The sequence below is a fragment of the Gopherus evgoodei genome, chromosome 11, assembly GCF_007399415.2.
Source record: "Gopherus evgoodei ecotype Sinaloan lineage chromosome 11, rGopEvg1_v1.p, whole genome shotgun sequence".
Taxonomy (NCBI): Eukaryota; Metazoa; Chordata; order Testudines; family Testudinidae; genus Gopherus; species Gopherus evgoodei.
In genome coordinates, this window is record NC_044332.1 from 51,545,441 (window position 1) to 51,568,617 (window position 23,177).

The following is a 23,177-nucleotide window of genomic DNA, read 5'->3' on the forward strand; positions in this document are numbered from 1 at the left end:
ACTGTACTGAATGTGTCAAACACAATACAACCACTGGATCTAAAGAAAGGAATGCAAAATAAGTGAAATGAATGAATGATGACCCTTGAAATTCGAGCTTTTTTGTTTGACTTATCTTTATAAGAGAAAAAGAGTGATTGATTATATATTCTTGCTCTTCCTACAAATGTGTGTGACTAAGGGAGACATTTCTCATCTATTACCATAGAGAGCCAATATTACTAAATTGTAATGCTTAAAAAAGAAAGCTTCTTTTGGTAAAGCTAACATATAGGAGTAGCAATTGTAAACTTGCATTAATCTTCAGTTCAGACTTTTTTATTTCTTTTTCTTGTGTGTGAATGAGGGTACGATTAGATTATTGTTATGAGCAGAGGCTCTATTTCTCAATATCCACCTTAACAGAAGCCATTTCCATGGTAACATAATAAAAGAATAGCCATGATACCTATGGAGATGATTCCAGGCAGACAAACCACATGGCTGAGTCATTCTCTACCTGACCAGCAAAATCAACGGATTTCAGCTAAAACAAAAAAAATCCTAGAAGTCAGCTATTGCAAAAGTGGAATGAAACAATGAAGGGGCTTTACCTAGTGTCTGATTTTGATAAGCATTAATAATGCATCTTCCTGTGTGACTCACTCATTGTCAAAGTTCCATTTAATCAAAAATCTATCTGCAGGTACAGGTTTAATTGGCATCCCTCCCCCCACCATCAAATGGGGGGGAAATTTGAGGAGGCTGGCAGTGAAAGGGAAACAGTCCCAGCAGTAAGGAAGAGACACATTTGCCAAGGGATAATAGGTAGCTCCTCCCCTCGGAGTCGCTGGCACCCACTGGCCAGCCGAGGGAGATGGGTGCTGATTGGCCAACATTCTCCAGGTTCCAGGACTTAGCCAAGCACAGGGGCCACGTGGTGACCCTTTCAGCTTCATTCCAGCAGCCGACCCTACCCACCTGAACTAGGAATGGGAAGCCAGCCTGACAGATGCTGCAGGGTCTAGCCAATCGCCTGTTTAGGGAGTCAGGAAGGAATTTTTTTCTCCTTTGGGCCAATTGGTGGAGGACCGGGAAGCTTTTTGCCTTCCTTGCAGCACCTTCAAGCCACAGTGGGTTAAGTAGGAAAATGCTTAGTGCCCAGCTGAGTTACGAGGGTGGAGTTGTTTATTCATCATGGCATGCAGCCAGTTTCCAGTGCAGCTAAGAGAATAAAATGAATGGTTTCCAAAGGTAAAAAATGTAGGATTTTGATGATAGGCCTTGGGCTCAATGTGACAGGGTGAGACCTTTTGGCCCTCGCAACCTGAGGTCCCCACCCTGCTGTATAATTTGTCTCCTTCACACGGGAGGAGGGTGCTAGGATTCAGGGAACTGAGTCTCAGGGGATAGTCTGGGGAGATCCTACCCTGTGTTATGGGTTATATGGTACAGAGCCCTGTAACTCCTGCACTGGAACCAATTAAATACCTGATATAAAAGAGGATGGATGATGGGGAGGTAGCACCCCTCTTCTGTTTTAAAGTTTAATACAAATTGTGGCCTTCCACTTAATTTCATGGATGTGTCTATCCTCATTTTGCTGCTATGTCCATGTCAAGACGTATATGCTCTTTCCACTCAGACATCAGTACACAAAATCTATTGACTTTATTTAGAACCATTTCCCCATTGTGGAGGGCAGTATTTGGCTCCTAGATCCTTTAAAGTTTTTCCCTTGCACAAGGGCCAGTTTTAAAGTTGCAGTAAGTCGTACTGTACAGTTTGTAGCTGTTTTAAAAAGGGGTTAGTAGTTAACTCATCAATGCCCAGGATTGTGAGTTCAATCCTTGAGGGGGCCACTTAGGGATCTGGGGCAAAATCAGTACTTGGTCCTGCTAGTGAAGGCAGGGGCTGGACTCAATGACCTTTCAAAGTCCCTTCCAGTTATAGGAGATAGGATATCTCCATTAATTTAATTTTTTTTTATTTAATGCACCATAACTGGTGGTTAGCAGTTATCAAATGCACAGGTCTGCGTGGCCATGAAGCCTATCAAAGTATGGTATCCTGGCAACATTGCTAAAATGTAGGATAGTGATTTCTTCACCCATAATACATCAAATAAATCTAACATATAGTACTATACATGGCTTCATAATCAACAGAGCTTGTTTTTTTAAGACTATAAATGCAACATTTTCTGTAAAAGAAATGTTAAAATATATGGCCTTTTCTAATATTTTAGCCTTAAAGTCCCTTGAAATGCTTTTGAGATGTTACAGTTACAAAATATTTTTAGCAAGATTTGTGAGCCATGAGATATTTGCCTCAAGCTGGGAAAGCTTGCACACTTTTTGTTCAGAAATCCTAATGAGCCTGGTATTATTTTTGACATTCTTTTCAATCTGAAATAGTTCTATTTCATAGCTATATTTTGTTAGCTATACAGTCCATCTAGCACTTGCATTCTGTCCTATTTTTCGCTTTCATTATGAACTCCCATTAATGATTATAGGAGTTATGTATGAGTACTGATGGATAATGGACCCCTATATTTAGGTCAAATATGAATGACTCATGCTGAGTCAGCAAAAACAACACCAGAAATATAACACTACTCATTTGCATAAGCAAATATAAGGATTTGAAGGTGCAATGGGTAAATTCACACTCTGCATGTGCATCCATTGTGCTTACTTGGAAATGTGACCCCTAGCGTGCATGTATGATGGACAAAAATAATCTGGAGATTTAAGAATCCTTCAGTGGATTGTGACACCAGCCCAGGGAAGCTCAGAATCTGCCATTGCCATTAAAGAAAAATATTAGAGTCCAATCCAGCAAACACAACTACCAGGCAAAGCTTTGAGTGCCCTGAGTAGCCCCATGAATGCCAGTGGGGCCACTCAGAGTAGTAAGCACTGTCCTGATAATTGGGCTTACGAATTTACCCTAATTGGGAGTTCAACTGTAAAAAGTCAGCAAACAACAAACAAAGATGGGAAAAGGTATGAAATAGTCCAAACAAAAAGACTTACTCATATAACTCAAGGACTGTGTTAAGATCATGCTTAGTAAACCAGAAAAGTGTAGAACCAGAAATCAGTGAACCAAAACTGGTGTGTTAGACACTAGACCTAATTGGTGGACAAAATAATGAGGAGAGGGGCTATTCTCTTTGTGGGTTCTTAAAGAAAGGCTTAGGAGAAAAATTGGATACTGGAGTGAGCTTCATCATTATAATTATTACCCCCTCACCTCCCCACATATCTCCTGGGACCCCAGGCCTTCATCATCCTAGTCACGGGAGATGTCCAGGCCAGACCAGGCCGGAGAGAGGGATGCAGATGACATGATCACCTTCTACCAGCTCCAGCTGAAGCCCAAACACCCAGGTGGGATGAAGTGGGATTTGATTTTAACAGCAGCAGCAACAGCTCCAGACCATCTCAGCTAACTTGTCTTTTCCCAAAAGGGACAGTTACTACCATCTGATCTATCTCCGAGACTGTCAGACAAGGGTTTTTTTTTCCTTCTAAAAGCTCTCTCCAGCTAAAGGGAAAGGGAACAAGGGATGTTATTAAAGTAAAAGCTTATTTAATACTTTACATTTCAAACGCTGTAACTGTTTTCCTTCCTCAAGCATTTGGACAGAGCTGCAAATGGGGTCTGTGCGTACAACATATACGTATGCAAAGTTTGTAGCCACTATCTGAAAATTAGGCCTTTTGAGTATTGTTAAAATTCATAAGTGGCAGGAGGTTAAGTAGTAAGTTTTGCGCAATAATTGCAACTATAACTTTTGTTTTATTACCTCTGAATACAAAGGTGATTCTACACACCTACATTTCTGCTGCAATACCAAAGCACAGTTAGGTAAGTAAACTGTTTCAGTGCTGTCAAAAGTAAAAGGTACATGGGACAATATATGTTTGTTGCCCTGTGAATATTTAATATTTAAATACCAACACTTAAAAATACCATTCCATCATTCTTCATTAGTAAAGAAGCAGCAGTGAAGTGTTGAAGGGAGACATTTTAGCTTTGACTCTCTTTTAGCCTCAGCACTACCTTCAGTGAATTTAAATCAGGCTGTTTATATATATTATTTAGATGGTTGTTGTGCCTTAGTTTCCACACCCGCGGATTAACGATACGGTGTAGCTAATTTTTTTTTTTACCTGATTTCCTCCCATGCCATGGCAGTTGAATATACCCACTTTTTCATTTTCTTTACGGCCCATGTTATCCAAACATTGGTTGGTTTCAACATTTCTGATCTGAAGAAACAAAGGTGAAAACAATTGCAGGTAGTTAAAAGGAAGAGAAAAAGAAAAGAAAAGAAAAGAAAGCAGAAGACGCTGCAAAAAACATTAGGATTAAATTTGCAGACCTAGGCACTACAGATGCCCTTTGAAAAATGTAATTCCAAACCTCACATTTATGTGTGAAAATAAGATAACTGCATGAGCAACTACCCATCTGAATGTTCAGTTACATGATCTGAATGCACCAATGTTTTAAAGCTGCAACATGTATGTACGTTCCCAGCTTTGAACAAAAAAGATCTTCAAGCACATGAAAAATATCACAGTACATTGTGATTTAAATGATACATTAATTGTATGTATTAAAAATTCACCTCTCCCTCCATGTCAATGGACTGTTTTGCCTTAATTAGCTAATAAAATATGACCTTTCCTGAAGAAAGTGATATAGGACAAAATTCTTTTTCTTCAAAATTCATCCTTGTTTTTTAAGTGTAGCAGGGCTGATTCAACTCTCCATCTTTCCCAGGTGGAGCCACTGAGTAACACACAATTCCTGTGTGTGCTCCTTTGAGATAAGACCTTAAAGCCTGCGGCCCCATCTGCTCTGCACAGACTTTAACAATCTTATGGCAATTTCATAAGTGTAATGATTTGCCCTGATGCCCTTTGACTAAAAGTGGTTCTTTCTCCTCCATTGTAATACAATATACTGTGCAGTTGGCTATCACCAGCATGTGTTGCTCATATTTTAACACAAGGCTCCAACTAAATATTTCCCCTTACTCTGTGACAACCCTTCCATCCTCCTGGGTGCACACAGTTACAAAGGAGTGAGAAATTTGGAAATCTCTTTTTTTTTCCATTTCAACAAAAACATTTGCTCAGAGCAATAAACATGGAATAATGCACTAGATGGGAAACTTCTCTTCAATGCATTTTAATAGCATATTCTGAAAACACAATGCTGGCTTGACCTTCAGTAGTGCTGAGCACAGAGTTCCCACTAAAGTCAGTGGGAACTTAACATGCTCAAACCTCTGAAAATCAGACCATGAATATATTGATAGTTTATCACGTCTAACAAATGCAATTGTGTGTGTGCACGTGCACAAGTGTAATAAAGCAAACGTTGTAGATAGATTTTATATGGGGTATCACCCCCCCAGGGAATACTTTTTAAAATATAGTTGGCACAATCTGGTGTATTCCCAAGGCAAAATATTTGCTCTTTGAGAGTTCTGGTAAGGCCTCCCTAGAAAAGATGATTTTGTAGTATCTGGGTACCTATTTAAATCCTTATATTGTGTCCATCAACATGGTGCCTGTGTGCCTACTTCCCCAGAAAAGTGGGTGAATTCAGAAACAGTCTCCTCAACCCTTTCCTTCACTTTGCAGACAGAACTGAAACAAGTGACACTACAATCCCTTTTGAGGCCCCATCAGCACACCATGTGATACTGTCTGGCACCCCAAAGTTCCAGTGAAGCTGCATGTACCAAGTGTGTAAAGTGCTCATCATGCACATAAGTTATTCTTTTATTTATTACCCTTCTTCAGAAGAAAGGGGCTTAGACCTTAAAGAATGTGTCTAACAAATAAAAAATTTCCCCGTCAGTAGGAGAGGGGGAATTTCCAACAGCAATACACAAAGTAAAAATGCATCTTTGGCTCTCATGCATCCTTTATGGAAAAACCATTGTGACACTGCATAATTCCAAAATACTTCAATGTCTTGATCAAACATTTATATTAAATAAATTATCCATCAACTGCAATTACAAATACCACTTACTGAAGCCTAACTGGTACTGTATGTATGGGATAAATCAAGCTGGAATGTAATTAATCAGAATTAAATCAGCAAATCAAGTAAAATCAGATTATTTTAATATATTGCACAATGCCAAGGAGGACTGGAAGAGGACTGTCTTTAGAACCTAACAACGTTGCTCCTTAATCAACTAAAGGAGGTCACTATTCACAAACACAATGCTCTCATTCAGATGCTCAGTGGTGTTATTTTACAGCCCTCTGGGGCTTTACTGGTCCAGGGAAAAAGAGACTCTGACAGGAAATTCAACTAAGGAGTCTTACATGATGACTTATCACTAAGAAATTTGGGATGATAAAGATATCTGTTTTTAAATTGCTTTCCTTCCCTCAAAGGAAACCATCAGGGTGTTTGCTCTTAAACAGTTTATTTATTTTAACTCAGGCTTGTTTAAAACTCTGCTGTGCAAGCTAGATGTGTGGCTTTCTGGGGTATCTGAGATCCATAAGGCTGGGTAATATGCCCACACATCAGCCTGATCTCTTTAGAGACAGGTTGGTCTGGTGTATATGGAAATGAGCCTTCTGTTCTGCAGACAGGAGCTATGGAGCAGCTTGAGGGATTGAGTTCATTTATAAGTGAGCAGTGTTACTCCCAGTTCTAGCCCTATCCTTCTTCATTGCCTTCTCGTCTACAGTCTGTAGCAGGCTTCATGTATGACTCAAATGAGGGGAAAGAGAAGTTTCCAGGACTAGATTGTTCTATTATTAAAAAGCAGAAGCAGCTTCAGCTGCTGAGGACTACTCCTATCCTGAGTCAGGGGCAGTTGGACAAGCTGCTCTCCATCTGTGGTGGGGGAGAACCCTATCTCACATGGTTGTTGAAGGAGGCTCCCTGTCCAAGCTTTATTTGCCTTTTCACAACAGCATCTCATTATTCACTCATATTAAATGTGTGATCCACTAGAACGGCTAGATCCCTTTCTGCAGTACTGCTGCCTAGACAGTTATTCCCATTCTATATTTGATTTTTCCTTCCTAAGCATAGTACTTTGCATTGTCATGACTGAGTTTCACTTTTGATTTCACACCAATTCTTCAGTTCATCAAGCCCATTTGAATTCTAATCCTGTCTCCAAAGTGCTTGCAACACCTCCCAGCTTGATATCATCAGTAAATTCTATAAGTATGTTCTTGTAACACACTGCTGGGAATACTGACAGCTGTGTGCCACTGTTACCTCTCTGCCTGGGCAAGAGTGAGTTTTGCTGGTGATTAGACTGTGTGTCAGCTCCCTGCCACACCAGAATCCCTCACCAGCAAACTCCCCAAGGGCTCTCCTGGCCCAAGCCTTGCCTAGCAGATAACAATCTGTGAACTCCAGCCACCAAACTCTTCAGATATGTTTCTCTGCAGCATGTTTCTCTCCCTGCCATTGTGCAATCACAGAAGATGTTGAGTTCACTGTTCAGTACATCACTGCTTATTAATTTAACTGGGGTAAATATAGCCTTACCTTCAAACACAGCACTGGACTGGTTTATAGTAAAAGTATACAAAAGAGCCTTGATTAAGTGATACCAAATAAAAGGGATCAAGGTAGAGATGTCACAAGCAAATTAAAGTGAAAATATGCATCCAAAAGTCTAAAACTTAATCTAGCAAGATATAGTTTTGTTCAAGATGGTTTCTCTCACCCCGTTTCCTTTTCAGCTTTTTACTGGCCAGGACCTATCACAGAGATGAAATTGCTTGGTTTCTTTGTCTCCTAAGGTGGAAGATAAAGATAGTCTCTCTCGAGCCCCATCCTCTTTATATCTCCACAGAGATGTTTTTGTCTTATAAGGCAGGAAGGCTCCCAGGGGATTCAGTCTCCTGTGCATCTCTTTGGGGTGAAGAAGCCCAGTTAATTCTCTGAGTCTCAAGTTCAGGATCAGGATAGGCTTTGCTGGTTTAGTTCGATGGCTTTGTTTACTGCTAATTGAGGTAAAACCATATCACTTTCTCTAGGACAGACCTGCTTATCACCTTTACCTAGGCTAGGTTATCTGGCCTTAAACATGTTAGTAACATCATACAAAGGGAGTTCATAACTCACATATAATGTTATGCGTTAACATATAATGTTATATATATAATATATAACACATAACAATGTTAGAATGTTAACATTCATCTAAATAGCCTGTTCTTTCCGTGTTTTGGCCTGGGATCCTTCCCCCTTGTTGTTATTAATTGTGTTAAGCATCTGATCTCCATTAACATTTTTAGTGAAGACTGAAACCAAAAAGGCATTCAACACATCAGCTTTCTCTGTTTCATCCATTATTTGCTCTCCTTCCCCATTAAGTAATAGACATATCATGTCCTGTGGGTCTCTCACTTCTGCTGTTTTCAAATTTCCAGTATTATCTTCTATAGGTGAAAAAAATCCACCTTTGCTGCTCAGCTGGCAGCCAACAGCTGAAATTGACAAGCAAGAGTTTTAGTTCACAGATGCTGCCTGAGTTTTTGTTCTTGTTTCCATAGAAACCAAGGCCATATTGATGAAAATAAGGTGTTTTTAATGACTATTTTATAATTTTCACATACCCAGGTTTGCCATTCTGACATTCTCTTCCAAAACCCTATTATTTCATGCTTATTAAGTACGTTCTCTCTAACACCATGTTTAACTTACTTTTTAAATAGTTAGACTAAAAACCCTAGTGTGGATTTTACTTTGCATAGCAATTCCAAATTCTTACAATGTTGAGGTTACTTTGCTGAATGTAAGAAAAACACAAGCCCTTTTGATTGCTGTTCTACCAGTAGTTATATTTTGCACAAGTATTCAGAGCTTTTAAAAGTCAGCTCAGATAAAACATAAAATAATATTTTAAATAGTAAGTTATCCGACATTTAAAGAGGTCTCTGCACTTTGTTGCATTAAAATCTGGTTGTTTGTTAGGAATGTTTGTGATATTCATCTGTAAGCTACACCACCAGATGACAGAGCATAAATGAACAAATCAATTTGGCAAAAATGACCTCAGTTATATTGCTCTATCCATAATCACATAAATGCTACTGGAAAGCATTTTCTCCAACTAATGCACATTATTTTCATTTAAAAAGTATTAGTCACAAGAATTATTTTTCCAAACATAATATGCAGTTAAAAAGATAAACATTTAGGTATTAACGTTTATGAAGAGACATCCCCTTATGAAGCACGCAAAAGAAAAGCAGTATGTTTAAAATAAAAAGATCAGATGTGGGGAACATTTCAAAGCATTTAATTGAGAACACTACAGAAACTCTAGCTCATTAGCAATGCCCCCATATACACAATATTTTTTTACTTAACCAAAAGAAATAATTCATACCTCACCAAGTGAATAATAGCGTCTTGGAATCTGAGAATCTGGATAGATGTTTTCCAGGTACCATGAAAAGGGTTTACACTTCAGATTTTCTCTTAGTGCTTTTCTGACTGACACATCACCATAATCCACTTTGACAACACCTGGAATTTTTCAGAGAAATACATAATCAATGTAGAGTATTTTTTACAGCTACACAAAAATTTCATCATTTTATCATTTTCTAATTCCTATAACACTGCTCTACAGCCAGAATGCTTCTGAAATAAATGTAGTCCAACTTTACTAATTCTGGGTCACTGAGAACGAAAATGATGCTTAAAATTGTTGATTGGCTCTAGTTTTCAAGATATGCTATTGGGTCAGTATATACGACCCTTGACTTGCGAATGGCGGAGGATAAGTGAGTTATAAAGGGAAGGGATCTCATTTTAAACCAGAAATGACTAAAATACATCTTTGACTGGATCTATGAATAAATCTATGACTGGGTTTGGACAATACTTGCTTTTTAGGCAAAACAATGAAGGATGCAATCTGAAGCTGGTATTGCGTCATACATGATATGAATTGCATCATGTTATTCCTAGAAGTCATGGATGATGCAATCATAACGAAGCTTACATCACTCTGCTGAACAAATTGCCCTATATCAGCTCTAGAAATCATACAGTGTCGTGCTCTCTTCTTTGTCAGTGTTTGATTTCGCAAAGGGACACATTTCTGGTTAGCCAAAGTGAGCAGAGATGCCTCGTACTTGTGTGAACAGTGCAGATAACTTCTGCTATGTTTGTCGTGAAGTGACTTTTGCATCACAAAAGCGCAGTATAACCACTCTGGTTAAGAAAGCCTATCACCTTTATTTTGGCTGCAAAATTGGAGATCAGGACAAGAGGTGGGCCCCACACATATGCTGCAACACTTGTGCAACAAATCTTCGCCAGTGGTTGAACAGGAAAAGGAAATCTATGCCTTTTGCAGTGCCAATGATTTGGAGAGAGCCAACAGATCATACCAGCAATTGTTACTTCTGCATGGTGCCTCCAGTTGGGAAAGGTGTGTCAAAGAAGAAAAAGTGGACTGTGCATTATCCAAACATTCCATCAGCTATACGCCCAGTACCCACGGAGAAGGACTGCCGGTTCCTGATGCACCAGAATCATTCTCACTGGAGTCAGACGAGGAAGAGGAAGAAGATGAAACTTCTGGTCCAGAACCATCAGTGTCACAGGACCCACATTTTCTCCCATCCTCCTCCTCTGAACCACACCTCATAATACAAGGTGAACTGAATGACCTTGTCAGGGATTTGGAACTACCCAAGAGTGAGGCAGAGCTGTTGGGCTCCAGACTACAGCAGTGGAACCTTCTGGCAGGCTATCAGGGCAAATGAAGCCCATCAATGCTTGCAGACTATTGCTGGACAGTGACAAGAGATGCTCCATTTAATGAATAGACACTGAATAGGACTAAACTATGTATATAATAGTTTTTTGCCTTTTGTTTCATAATAAATTTTATTTATATAACCCTTTTGCTGATTTTTAAAGTGTTACATAAACAGGACAGGTGAAATATTATCATGTAAAGCAACCATAAATACATGAAAAGACCTAGGTTTACAATTTATGATTAAAACTCTACTATCTACACAATATACATAGACATAAAATGTAAAAACTTAAATATCTTAGAAACAGTAGCCAATCAGTTGTTTTAATTGTCATATTTGAATTCAGCACATCAAAATACATAATAAATATCACATTTTATCTCTGAAGCAGACGACTTCTCAAAAATTGTAGACCAGTGTAATTATAGCTCGACAAGATACAATTGCATGTAGCAGCTGTTACAACACTGATATTTTTGCTGTCATCCACTTTAGGAAATTAAAGGCTAATAAAAACAATATCTGTACTGTTTATAATTTTCTAATATGTAAAAATATAGCCATACAAATGTCTTGGTTCCCATCTTCGATAGTTAATGACATATGGTATGAAATATTATTTATTTAGTAGCTCAGAATCAAAGTTAAATTTGAACTAACCTAAATAACTGAGATCCATATCAATTTATCCAGCTTCATTTTTATATATAGAGATTTCAAAACAGATCATTTTAAGTTCTATGATTCACACTGTTTTCTTTTGCTTTAGTTTACCCGTGTTTCTATGTGCTTTGATTTTCTAAGAAAGAAAGAAAAAAATAGCCATCTAATATTTAAGTACAGTTTTAAAAGGCATCTTGCTGGTGTGTTCAAATTTAACAAATTGTTTTGAGAAAAATAACTTGAGAGGAAGATGGATTATTTTATCAAAACCCTCAAAAATGGGTTCATTGTCTTTAAAAAGTTGACCAACTGTCATAAAGAACCCACTGTCTTATTGCAAGTATGGAAGTAACAGTGCTGCCTTTTTCAATCAATTTTGTTATTTCTATGGAAGAAAATCCTGCCTTTCTTTCCCTCTACTCTATGGGTTCATGCTGCCCATGAGGCACTGAGAACTAATGCTCCACACCTGCAACATAACCACCAGCACAAGCTGGTGCAGATAGTCTCATAATTTGCTGTTGTTATAAACCAACAGCAAATTACTACCCCTTGGAAGAAGAAAAACAAGGAGGAGATTGTACCTTAAAGAGGTGTCCCAGAGGCACAATGACTCCTGGTGCTACTGTGGCATAGTGCAGTTTACACATTGCCCCTTACTCACGGATGAACCTAAAGGCACAGTCAAGTACTAATATCTGTTCATTAAAATAAATACAATCACTATACAATCCGCTTTTCTACAGTCAATATATGCTCAGAAAGTCATGTTCTCGGCAATCTAATTTGCATCTTATTTTCATTTTTCTGGTTATGGGATTGGACATTGCTTTTGTCATTCCCAGAAGTTATAACACAATTTATCCCATAACCATTGAAATCACTTCCTTGACATTCCTATTTCTTAAATTTTACACTTATGTTTGCAATCTAAATCTGTTTGTCATTATTCACTCTCCTCTCTCTGTTTGAGTTTGACTGTTTCTAAAGGACTTCTCTGGAAAGAAAAGAATGGACCGATATACTGACATGTTCTCTGGAGAATATACAGGTCCCAATTTCTTCTCTCTGTTACATCTATGTAAATCCAAAGTAATTCAATTGATTCAATTACTACAGGATAAGGTGAAATCAATAAGATGAAATTCAATAAAGGTAAGTGCAATGTACTACACTTAGGAAGGTAAAAATCAAATGCACAAAGACAAAATGGGGAATAACTCGCTAGGCAGCAGTACTTCAGAGAAACATCTAGGGCTTATAATGGATCACAAATTGAATATGAGCCAATATTGTGATGCTATTGCAAAAAAGGCAAATGTCAATATAGAGTAGTATTAACATGTGTGTCATATGTAAGAGACGGGAGATAATTGTTCCACTCTACTTGGCACTGGTGAGACCTCAGCCAGACAACTGTACCCAGTTTTGGGTGGCACAGTTTAAGAAAGACATGGACAAACAACGAAAATAAGAGGTTAGAAAATATGACCTATGAGGAAAAGCCAAAAATAAAATTCACATTTAGTCTAGAGAACAGGAGGCTGAGGGGGAACATGATACAGTCTTCCAATATGTAAAAAGTTCTTATAAGAGGATTGTGATCAATTGGCCTCTATGTCCACAGAGGGGAGAAGTGGTAGAAATTGGCTTAGTTGGCAGTAGGGAGATTTAGATATTAGGAAAAAAAACCTCTCTCCATAAGGATAGGTAATCTCTGGAACATGTTATGTAGGGAGGTTGTGGAGTCCCCATCATTGGGTTTTTTTAAGACCGGTTAGACAAACAACGGTCAGGGATGGTCTAGGTATACTTAATCTTGCTTCAGCATTGGGAGATGGACAAGATAACTTCTTGAGGTCCCTTCTAGCTCTACATTTTTATGACTCTAAGATCAATATAATTATTCATTGCAACTGACAGCAGAATTTGTTCCACTGCCGCTAAAGAGCTATATTGTTTCCTAAGGCTCCCAGCTTTAGAATGGTTGATAGCATTTTTTTTTATTAAGTCTAGAGTTTCATGAGATAATGGACTTTAAACTCACAACATTCTAATTACCTTTGTATCACCTCTTTGATTTTGACATGTCTTTAGCGCTTGTTATCTTGAGAGCTGTTAAACACAGAATCAATGATGGAGACTATACAAAAGCCCGTAACCCTAGCTTTCAAATGGTATAAAGCATTGCTCTAGAAATAAAGAGCAATGGCTGCCAAAAGCATGCTGTAATCATGCATGAACTACCTTTCCACTTGCCAAAAACTATGTAGGCTGCCTTTCTGTGCAGGAGCTTTAGTTCCAAACTTGATAAAGCACAAAGAGATGGGGTTGACAGGCAAGTCTCTTTATATTTGGAAAAAGAGAATGGGTCCTCAGTCTGGGGATAATTAGCAGAATATAAATAAGGTTATAATCCACCACAAGATACATTTGCCTCTCAGTCACATTCTAGATCAGCTTTTCCTAAAATAGAGATGTCTTGAGGCTGAAGTGGAAAATATTTGCAATAGAGCTCTGGCTTAAAAGAGTTTAGTTGTTCAAAAAAAGTTTTGGATAATTCTTAAAATGAAGACAAATTGTATAAACCCAGAAAAATGAACTCTGACAACACATTAGCCATCTCAGTTTTTTATCTTTTGAGATTGACTAATGAAAGTGTGTTTCACAGCTCTGAAAATTTTCTTGACAGTTATCTAATCATATTAATGATACACACCAATGGTAATTTTCAGTTTATATAAAAATAAGCTTGCTGATTTTGTATTTCATCAGCATTCCTATTTGTTAATGCAAAGAGAAAGTATAATCATGTTAGTGAACTTTATACCAAATGAATTTAAAAAACCTAATTTGACAGTGGAAAATTACTTCTACTCTGTCTCATCTTATCTGAGAAACAACATTTTAAGTGACTTTATGGCTCACCTTTATTTGGAATAAAAAGATAAGAGATTTTGTGGGGTTCAGACTTGAATGAATAAATATTTTTATTTCTTATTTTATTTACTGTCAAAATTTAACAGCTGTTTGAAGTGATAATTGCCTCCCTCACTCATAAGGCAAATTTTTTTAGTAAAAAAGGGATGCACCAGAGAAGGGGGGTCATTTTATGAACGGGTATAGAGAGGGAGAGGTGGGACACAGCCCCTCCGCCCAACAGAGGGAGCAAGGAGAGGCAGCACAGCCAGCAGAGCCAGAAGGGAAGAGGCAGGGCCAGTCTCTCCACTTCTGGCTATGCTGCTCTTCCCCCAGCCTCTGAAGCAGCTGCAGCTCCGGAGCTGGTAGGCTGCAGCCATGCCGCTCGGCCCCACCCACCAGAGCAGGCTGTGGCCACGCCACCTGGCCCAGCCTGCTGGAACATGCTGCAGCTGCGCCACCAGGTCTGGTCAGTCAGAGCAGGCTGTGGCCGTGCTGCCCATTCCGCCAGAGCAGCTCCGGCCAGGCCAGAGACATCCTCTCCTGGCCCTCCCCAGATAAGGTGGGAAGGAATGGGATAGGGAGAGTGTGGGGGTCCCAGACTAGGGGTGGGGTCATGTGGGGGATGGTCACAGGGGTTACTCCTCTGACCCCCAACTTCTCCCACTCCAAAACATTTCCTGATCAGTTGCTGTGCTGGCCGTCAGGGTAAGCAGCTGGCACGCCGGGACACTTTGTTTACTTAGGTTTACCTCTGTGCCTGCGGAAGCTTGAGGTAAAGAAACCATCTTGGCCCCCCACTGCCTTATCCTTATGGCCCGGGACCCAAAGTTTGCTAATCTCTGAATTATAGGGTCGGCTTATGAACGGGTCATAAAAAGTTTCCATTTTTACTTATCCATCTTGGGAGGGTCGGCTTATAAATGAACTGCCTTATGATCAAGTATGTACGGTATATTTGGAAGTTAAATAAATTAGTTTTGCATTTTGTTCTGAAAGTATTAAAGGCCTGTTTTCATTCTTGACTTATCCATCAGGTGAGTAAGTTCTATAGTCCAGGGCCAGCTAATAAGCCTTGCTCTACTGGTCAACACTTTCATGGTTCCCAGGGAATCTACCTGGTGTGAGCAGACATAACTGAGGAGGGAGAGGCATTCCCTCAGATACCTAGGGCCAGTTCCATGGATGGCTTTGAATGTTAGGACTGAGACTTTCCACAGGCCTCTCTATGCAAGAGGAACCCAGTGCAGAGAGCATAGCTTGGTGGTGATGTGTTCATAGTGACACACGTTGCTAAGTTGGGTTACTGAATTCTGCACTAGTTGGTGCTTTTCAGGGCATGCTGCTTCATTCCTAGAGAAAATGGGTTGCAGTACTCAAACGTGTAGCCAAATCTATGTCCAATAGAATGGGACAATCTCTGGCCACTTATACATGGATATAGGGAATTTCTTTTGCCACTCTGGCAATATGGACTTCAAGAGGGTTGTGCATGGTCATAGAGGTCCTCCCATGCAGATCAGATTGTATGATTGGGACCTAAACCAGAGGTTCTCAAACTTCTTTACACATTGTGAGACACAACTCAATAGGGAGACTGCTTCATGGATACCTCCCTTCCTATTTATCATCAGATAGCATACCTCTGGCAATGACAGTAATTAATTATGTGCAAGAGCATTAAGAGATAAGAACTCAAAGCATTTCAAATGAGTTATAATGAGCACCATGTGAGCATGCAATACTCTGCAGACCTTCAACAAGGAATCCACAGTTCAGTTTGAGAAGTGATGAACTCAAAACACAAAATAGATGAAGGGAGAGGGGAAATCCAAACAAGTAAGGTGGCCAGATTGTGGCTGGCTACATCCTAATAGTAGATTCTCATTCAAATTAAAGGAATATATAGACTGTCTCCAACTATCTCATAACTTCGCAATATTTAGTCTATTGATTTCTTGTGGATATCATGGTAGATGAAAATGCACAGGAAGGATTTGAATTAGAAGGCAGTAGTCTTGTGAACCAGATACAGGAGGGTGTTCCATATGTGGGAAACAGCATGGAAGAAACCACATAAATGTCTGCAGTCAAAACACACACACACACACACACACATATTATATATAATGGGCCAAATTCTGCTCTCGACAGCATGCACATTAAGGTCAGTGAGAGAAAAGTCCTCATCTCAGAACAAAATATGGCCCCGAATCTGAGTTATCGCTTCACAAACAAGGAATTTCAAGGTTTGCAAGTGTTTCTACAGCCTGTGATTTTTCTGTGATTAGCGTTCCCTTATTTCATTAAACTGCTTTATTTCAGTTAGTTTACCACATTGCAGCCTAACATTGAAAAATGAGGCATTAGTCACTTGAACTGATTATTTTGTTTGCAACACACAACAGTCTGAATCTTCATTTTTAAACAGCTGCACAACTATGGTGACCACATGTCCTGATTTTATAGAGACAGTCCCGATTTTTGGGTCTTTTTCTTATATAGGTGCCTATTACCCCCCCAACCCCATCCCGATTTTTCACATTTGCTGTCTGGTCACCCTATGCACAACAGTATATGCTATTGTATTATAACTGACAATGTATTGCCCAGTTGCATTTAATTTCCTAACTATAATGCATCTGCAGAAGTGATACTACCCAGAGCAGACTGGCAATTACTGTAACCTTTACACATTCTCACATGGTTACTAGAAAGAAAGGCACACTATAACATTCATATATGTTTCACTGAATAAGCTTCCTGATAATTAGTCAATCTCAATAAGAAACACATTTGATGCTATTTTAGACAAACCATGTAACACAAATTGGAAAAGGAAGTATAAACATTTTCTGATTGAAATTTGATTTAAAAAAGTTGACTGCACGTCTTGCTATACAAGAGGGCCATGAATGCTATTAATTGGCTAGTAGGGGATGTTAAGCATACATCTACTGGAAACTTCTTTTTGGAAATAAAGCATGCCATTCCTTTGACATGCCTGGTTACAAATGTTCTAAACATGGGTCTTAGGAAAGCAATTATGCTGTTCCTTGACTGGGCAAGTAGCAGTATCATTGCCTATCAACATTTTCCACTGTCAGATATTCCACAAAGAGTAGGAGTTGCAAAAGCACACAGTGTTGGCCATTGACTTCAATGGGAGAAGAGTCAATCAACACTAAAAGCTTCAGAAAAACCCACCTAGAATGTATGCTGAGACTGTATAAGTACAACTGATGAGGTAATGTGCACACCACTGAGCTTTAGAACTTTTCAGCAGCTAGTCAAATGAACAAAATCCAGTCATAACGAAAAGAGAAGTGTGTCAGGCATACAATTTTAGTACTAGAAGGAGGGAATCTTTATATATCCAACATCTTAACCTTTACACAGGGAAATATGACAAGCTGACATTCTTTTCATTTTCTACTCCCTTATCAAGCTGACTTTTTTTTTTGCAGGTTTGCCTATCATTTGTCAAAGAGGACCACAACAGTCATCTAACAACAGGCAATGCCAGTTCTGGTGGCACCCATTCGAGATGTCAAGGAAAGAATGGGCCAGTCAAGGTGCATTGAAATAATGAGAGGAAGCATGCAGGCCATTCCAAGGACACTTGCTGTATCATCTAATCTGAGTTATTTTAAAACAGGGAATTAAAAAACAAACGAACAAAAACAATGACTGACTAAAGTTCATGCTGAAGAAGTAACTGGCTATAATCTTGAGTCTGCTCTCATTTTATATGCAGTATAGTTATAGCTGTGTTGGTTCCAGGATATCATGGAGACAAGGTGCGTGAGGTAATATTTTTATAGGACGAAGAAGAAAATGAAGAAGCTTGTGGCTCGAAAGCATGTGTGGCTTGAAAAGCTTGTCTCCCTCACAAACAGAAGTTGGTCCAATAAAAGATATTATATCAGCCACCTTGTCTCTCTCATTCTAGATGACAGATAGTAGTGACTGGTCTTCCACTGTACCTCTTGGAAAACTATTTGTCTGTTTAATAACACTCAGTGCTAGCAAAAGTTTGATTCATCATGTTACTGTCAATCAGAACCCTTTGGACTACCCCAACAATCAATCCTTTGGTGTTTGCAGCCTTCAGATACTGACAGTTATTAAAATCATTCGAGTCCTCATCTAGTCAAGTTATACTTGTTTAGCTCAGTTTTCTTTGTCCTTGTCTGAATTCCATCCACTCTCTAGATACCATGGGGTAGTGAGATGACTAGAACTAATTGTCAAGTATCAGAGGGGTAGCCGTGTTAGTCTGGATCTGTAAAAGCAGCAAAGAATCCTGTGGCACCTTATAGACTAACATGCATCTGAGGAAGTGGGTATTCTCCCACGAAAGCTCATGCTCCAAAACGTCTGTTAGTCTATAAGGTGCCACAGGATTCTTTGCTGCTTTTATAGAACTAACTGGGAATTTTTGGACACAATATGTTTTTCCGTTGGAAAATGCAGATTTGTCAAAAGCGAAACATTTTGTAAATGAACCCAGTCCTTCAAGCTATCCACATGCAGAACTCCAATCATAGTAAATAGGAAGCTAACAGGAATGGTCCAAAAGATTAAAGACAAATTGAATAATGATTAAATTAGGCCAATGATGTTTTTATTTTATTTCTATTCCATAGGGTATTTTATATTATTTAGAGTGTTTTCAGACTCTTGTTTTTTAAGGAAAGGTCTCTTTTCCCTCAGTAGAAACAGCAGCTTAACTGGGACAATAGGCCATCGATCAGGATATCCTAATAACTGCTAATTCTACTGTATCTGAAAAAAGAGTACTGAAGAAGTTTAGCATTCGGGTTGTTATTTAATACTTAGTTTTAGGAAACAGCAGGCAGGCAGTCCACAAGTGAGAATTGCCACCTAGGAAATTTTCAAACAAAATAATACAAAAATGAGAAGTACAAAAAGTTAAACACTTCTGCCCTAGTTATACCGCTTTAAGCTCTATTTCAACCAGTGTTAGTTAAAACACATTAGCTAATTTTAAGATGTGTTAGCTATCTTTCTAGTCTATAAATGTCTGGGTTGTAGGTACATGGTATTAAGATTCACACTTGGGCCCCACTCACTGCCTAAATCAGAATGGGAAAAACTCTAAAACAAGCTACTGAACAACTAGGATTTAGACCAATTCATCCTGGGACATGTTCGATAGAAGTACCAGGATAATGTTTAGAGCAACTAAAGAGTAGGCCTGGTTGAATTTTTTCCATGAAAAGTTCTTTCATTGAAAAATACCCTTTATTTCAAAATCAAAAGTTGCACAAAATATTGTCATGAAAAAATGTGCTTTCCCTCCTGATATTTTGTTTTCCATTTTCTTTTTTATTAAAAGCATTATTGAGAATATTATCAAGAAAATTTGTTTATTAAAACTGATTTTTTGTAAATAAAAAATATCAATAACCATTTTAATAAGTATTTTAGATAGTATTTTTGATCATTTGCAGAAAATATTAAAGAAAAACCGGGACAGTTTTTGAACATGTAAAAAAAAAACCAACCTAGAACATCTCTGTGAAAATATGTTTTGATTTTTGGCCCCTAACTAGCAATGGTGCAATCACCAAAGCTAAATTCATCTCTCTATGGAAAGCTGAGGTAACACCCTCCATACCTGACGTGTGGCTGCGCAGGGAAGCTACCTAAGAATGGTCCATCAGGGTGACCTCTTCCTCTGCAGAGTACTGAATAAGGGTTACACCAAGGGTAGGCAACCCATGGCACACGTGCCAAAGGCAGCACAAGAGCTGATTTTCAGTGGCACTCACACTGCCTGGGTCCTGGCCACTGGTCCGGGGAGCTCTGCATTTTAATTTAATTTTAAATGATCTTCTTAAACATTTTAACCTTATTTACTTTACATACAACAATAGTTTAGTTATATATTATAGACTTATAGAAAGAGACCTTCTAAAAACATTAAAATGTATTACTGGCACGCGAAACCTTAAATTACAGTGAATAAATGAAGACTCGGCACACCACTTCTGAAAGGTTGCTAACCACTGGGCTACACACTGATCCTCAATAGAGGGAGGCATTGGGGACAAGTCTGCATATTTTATGGTTTCCATCCTATCAGGCAGGATCAGTGACCCTGACACCAGCCAGCAGAATGGAATACTAGCTGAGATGATTGACCAGGGGTGGGGAAGATGGCTACCCTGTGACCTCCTGGCTCTAGAGACACACATTGCACACCTCACCTGCATAAAAGCTCCATTTCTCAGAATGCATGCGGGTAAAGTGAATCTTACCCTGATAGCAGGTAATAAAAAGAAAACCAGTACAAAAAAAATCTTAAATAACATTGTGCTTCCCTTATACCATTTAAAATATGCATTATGCTTTGATTATTTTTGTTTGCTTATTCGTTAGTTAAATCCCCCAAATAAATATAGCCTAGATAGGTCAGCATTTAGAAAATAGAAAAAACTCTAGACTACGTAGCAGTTCTGCACTACATGTATAGCGCTTACTTAAAAACATAATGGCAGGGAATTGTACACCATTCTTTACACACAACATCCAGCAGATGGAACTGTTTTCCCATTAAAAACGGGAGCCTGGTAGTCAAAAGTCACTAGAGATGGATGGAGATGAAATGTGCTACTTGCAGGTACTGCTACTATATGCACAAATCTGCAGGTTTTACTCAGGCAAAGCCACTGGAGTCAATAGGATGAATTCTGCAGTCTATTGAGTCAAAATTTTGACATGAATTCTCAGTGAGAATTGTTGGATTAGATCTTATGCGTGAGATTAGTCTCTGCTCAAGCGTCCAGCTATTTTATATCTAACCCATATAGTAGCAATGCCAACTCTCCCAAACTGTAATACAAACCTCTCAATATTTGATGACTGACTTAAACTCCCAAGTCCTGGAATCATGTTATTATCTGATATTCCTTCCTTCCTACCATCCTTCCTTTAAAGTACATTTCTAGCCATCAGAGTGGTGGAGAAAAGCTCAGGCAAACGAAAAGAATTCAATTAAAAAACCCTCATGATTGCTTGTGGTTGACTAATAATATCTGAGTACCTAAGGGCTGGAAATACTGTTGTGATCTTCCTAAAACACAAGAGTGTAGCTTTTCATTTCAATTAGATTTTGTTTGTTGGGACGTGGGTGGGGGGAGGAGAGTGAGAGAGAGCATGAGATAGCATGTGCTCATGCACAGGGAGTCATGGTGAAAAAAATCTAACATCTTTGAGTTAATAATATAATGCTCACGGTATTCTCCTGTCTGAGAAAGCCCTGTCACCTTGTTGCATATTAGCTTTTATGTGAGAAAAAGGACCATGTCCACTTGCATTTTTATTTTAAAGTTTGCTACTCTCTGTGCATCTTTGTACTCTATGGGCCAGACTCCTAGGTCTGTAAATAGAGGACACAGCTATATGAGGAAGGAGGCTCAGTAAAGCAGCATATTCCACCCCCCACCCCCGGACTTACGGAGGGATTACCGCAGTAATCAAAGTCTGGGGGAAATTAATGGGGCCGGCACTGAAAGGGGAACAGTCCTAGCAGCAAGGAATGGAGACACTTGCCAAGGGAAAATAGATAGCTTCTCCCTCACAGGAGTCTCTGGCACCCGTTGGCCAGCTGAGGGAAAGACGTGCTGATTGGCCAGCATTCTCCAGATCCCAGGACTTAGCCCAGCACAGGGGCCATGTGGAGCCCCTTTTGGTGCCGTTCCAGCAGCCCACCCTACCCACCTGAACCAGGAATGGGAACCCAGCCTGACAGATGCTGCAAAGTCTAGCTGATCTCCTGTTTAGAGGGTCAGGAAGGAATTTTTTTCTCCCATGGGCCAATTGATGTAGGACCAGAGAATTTTTAGCCTTCCTCACAGCACCTGCAAGACACAGTGGGTTAAGTAGGAACACACTTAGTACCCAGCTGATTTACTGGGGTGGAGTTGTTTACTTATCACAACTCACAACTTGGAGCCAATTTCCCCTGCAGTTAAGAGAATAAAATGAACAGTTCCCAGAGGTAAGAGACTTGGTATTTTGATGATGGGCCTTAGGCTCATGTGGTAGGGTGAGACGTTGTGCTTGTTGCAGGTTAAGGTCCCCACCCTTCTGAACCCTCTGTTCCCTTCATATGGAGAGAGCTGAGTCTGGGGTGGTGGGTAGGCTGAAGAGAACCTACCCTGTGATATGGGTTATATGGTAAGGAGCCCTGTAACCCCAGCACTAGAACCAATTAAATCCCTGGTGTAGGACAGTATGGCTGATGGGGGAGAGGAGTAGCGTCTCTCCCTTGTGTTAAAGTTTAATAAAAGTTACAACCTGCTGCTTAATTCCATGCATGTGTCTGTGCTCATTTTGTCACTGTCCATATCAATGCCAGTTAGGGTCCATTCTGAGGGTCATCTTATGATGTGGAAACTTTTCCAGAAGATATGTTTTAAAACTCCGATTTATGAGCAGTTCCATGAGGTAAAGGGGTGCATAAGGACACTTTCCCTCATTAGTCTCTGATGGGTTTAATGTATCCTAGGATAACTTTTCTTTTGCAGCACACTGAGAGCCTTCTCTTTCACCTCAGAGTGCTTAACTCTGTGATTCAGTTAATTAGCATCTGATTAGTGTGTATTTCTTTTGCTGCAGTTCTGATTACACATGTTGAAACACCCTTGTGAGGAAGCCTAGTAATACAACTACAATTATGATTTTTCACCTCCAAGACCCTGCAGTTATTTTTGACAATCGTAAAGGTCTTCAGAATGAAAGTGGAATCAACTCTAAGAAGTACGTCATGTTCAAATGTCTGAG

The 23,177-nt window shown here is 39.3% G+C and overlaps 1 protein-coding gene across 3 annotated transcripts in view; it reads right to left on the reverse strand.

The window, feature by feature from the left end:
- The window catches only part of GALNT13 (polypeptide N-acetylgalactosaminyltransferase 13), a 456,737-nt gene that overhangs the window by 64,720 nt on the left and 368,840 nt on the right, over nucleotides 1–23,177 (reverse strand). For all 3 annotated transcript variants that reach the window (XM_030580270.1, XM_030580269.1, XM_030580271.1), the window contains exons 9-10: nucleotides 9,392–9,531; nucleotides 4,164–4,262 (exon numbers count right to left, since the gene is read on the reverse strand). In XM_030580270.1, coding sequence (XP_030436130.1) covers nucleotides 4,164–4,262; nucleotides 9,392–9,531 — 239 coding nt within the window. The remainder of the gene's footprint in view (nucleotides 1–4,163; nucleotides 4,263–9,391; nucleotides 9,532–23,177) is intronic.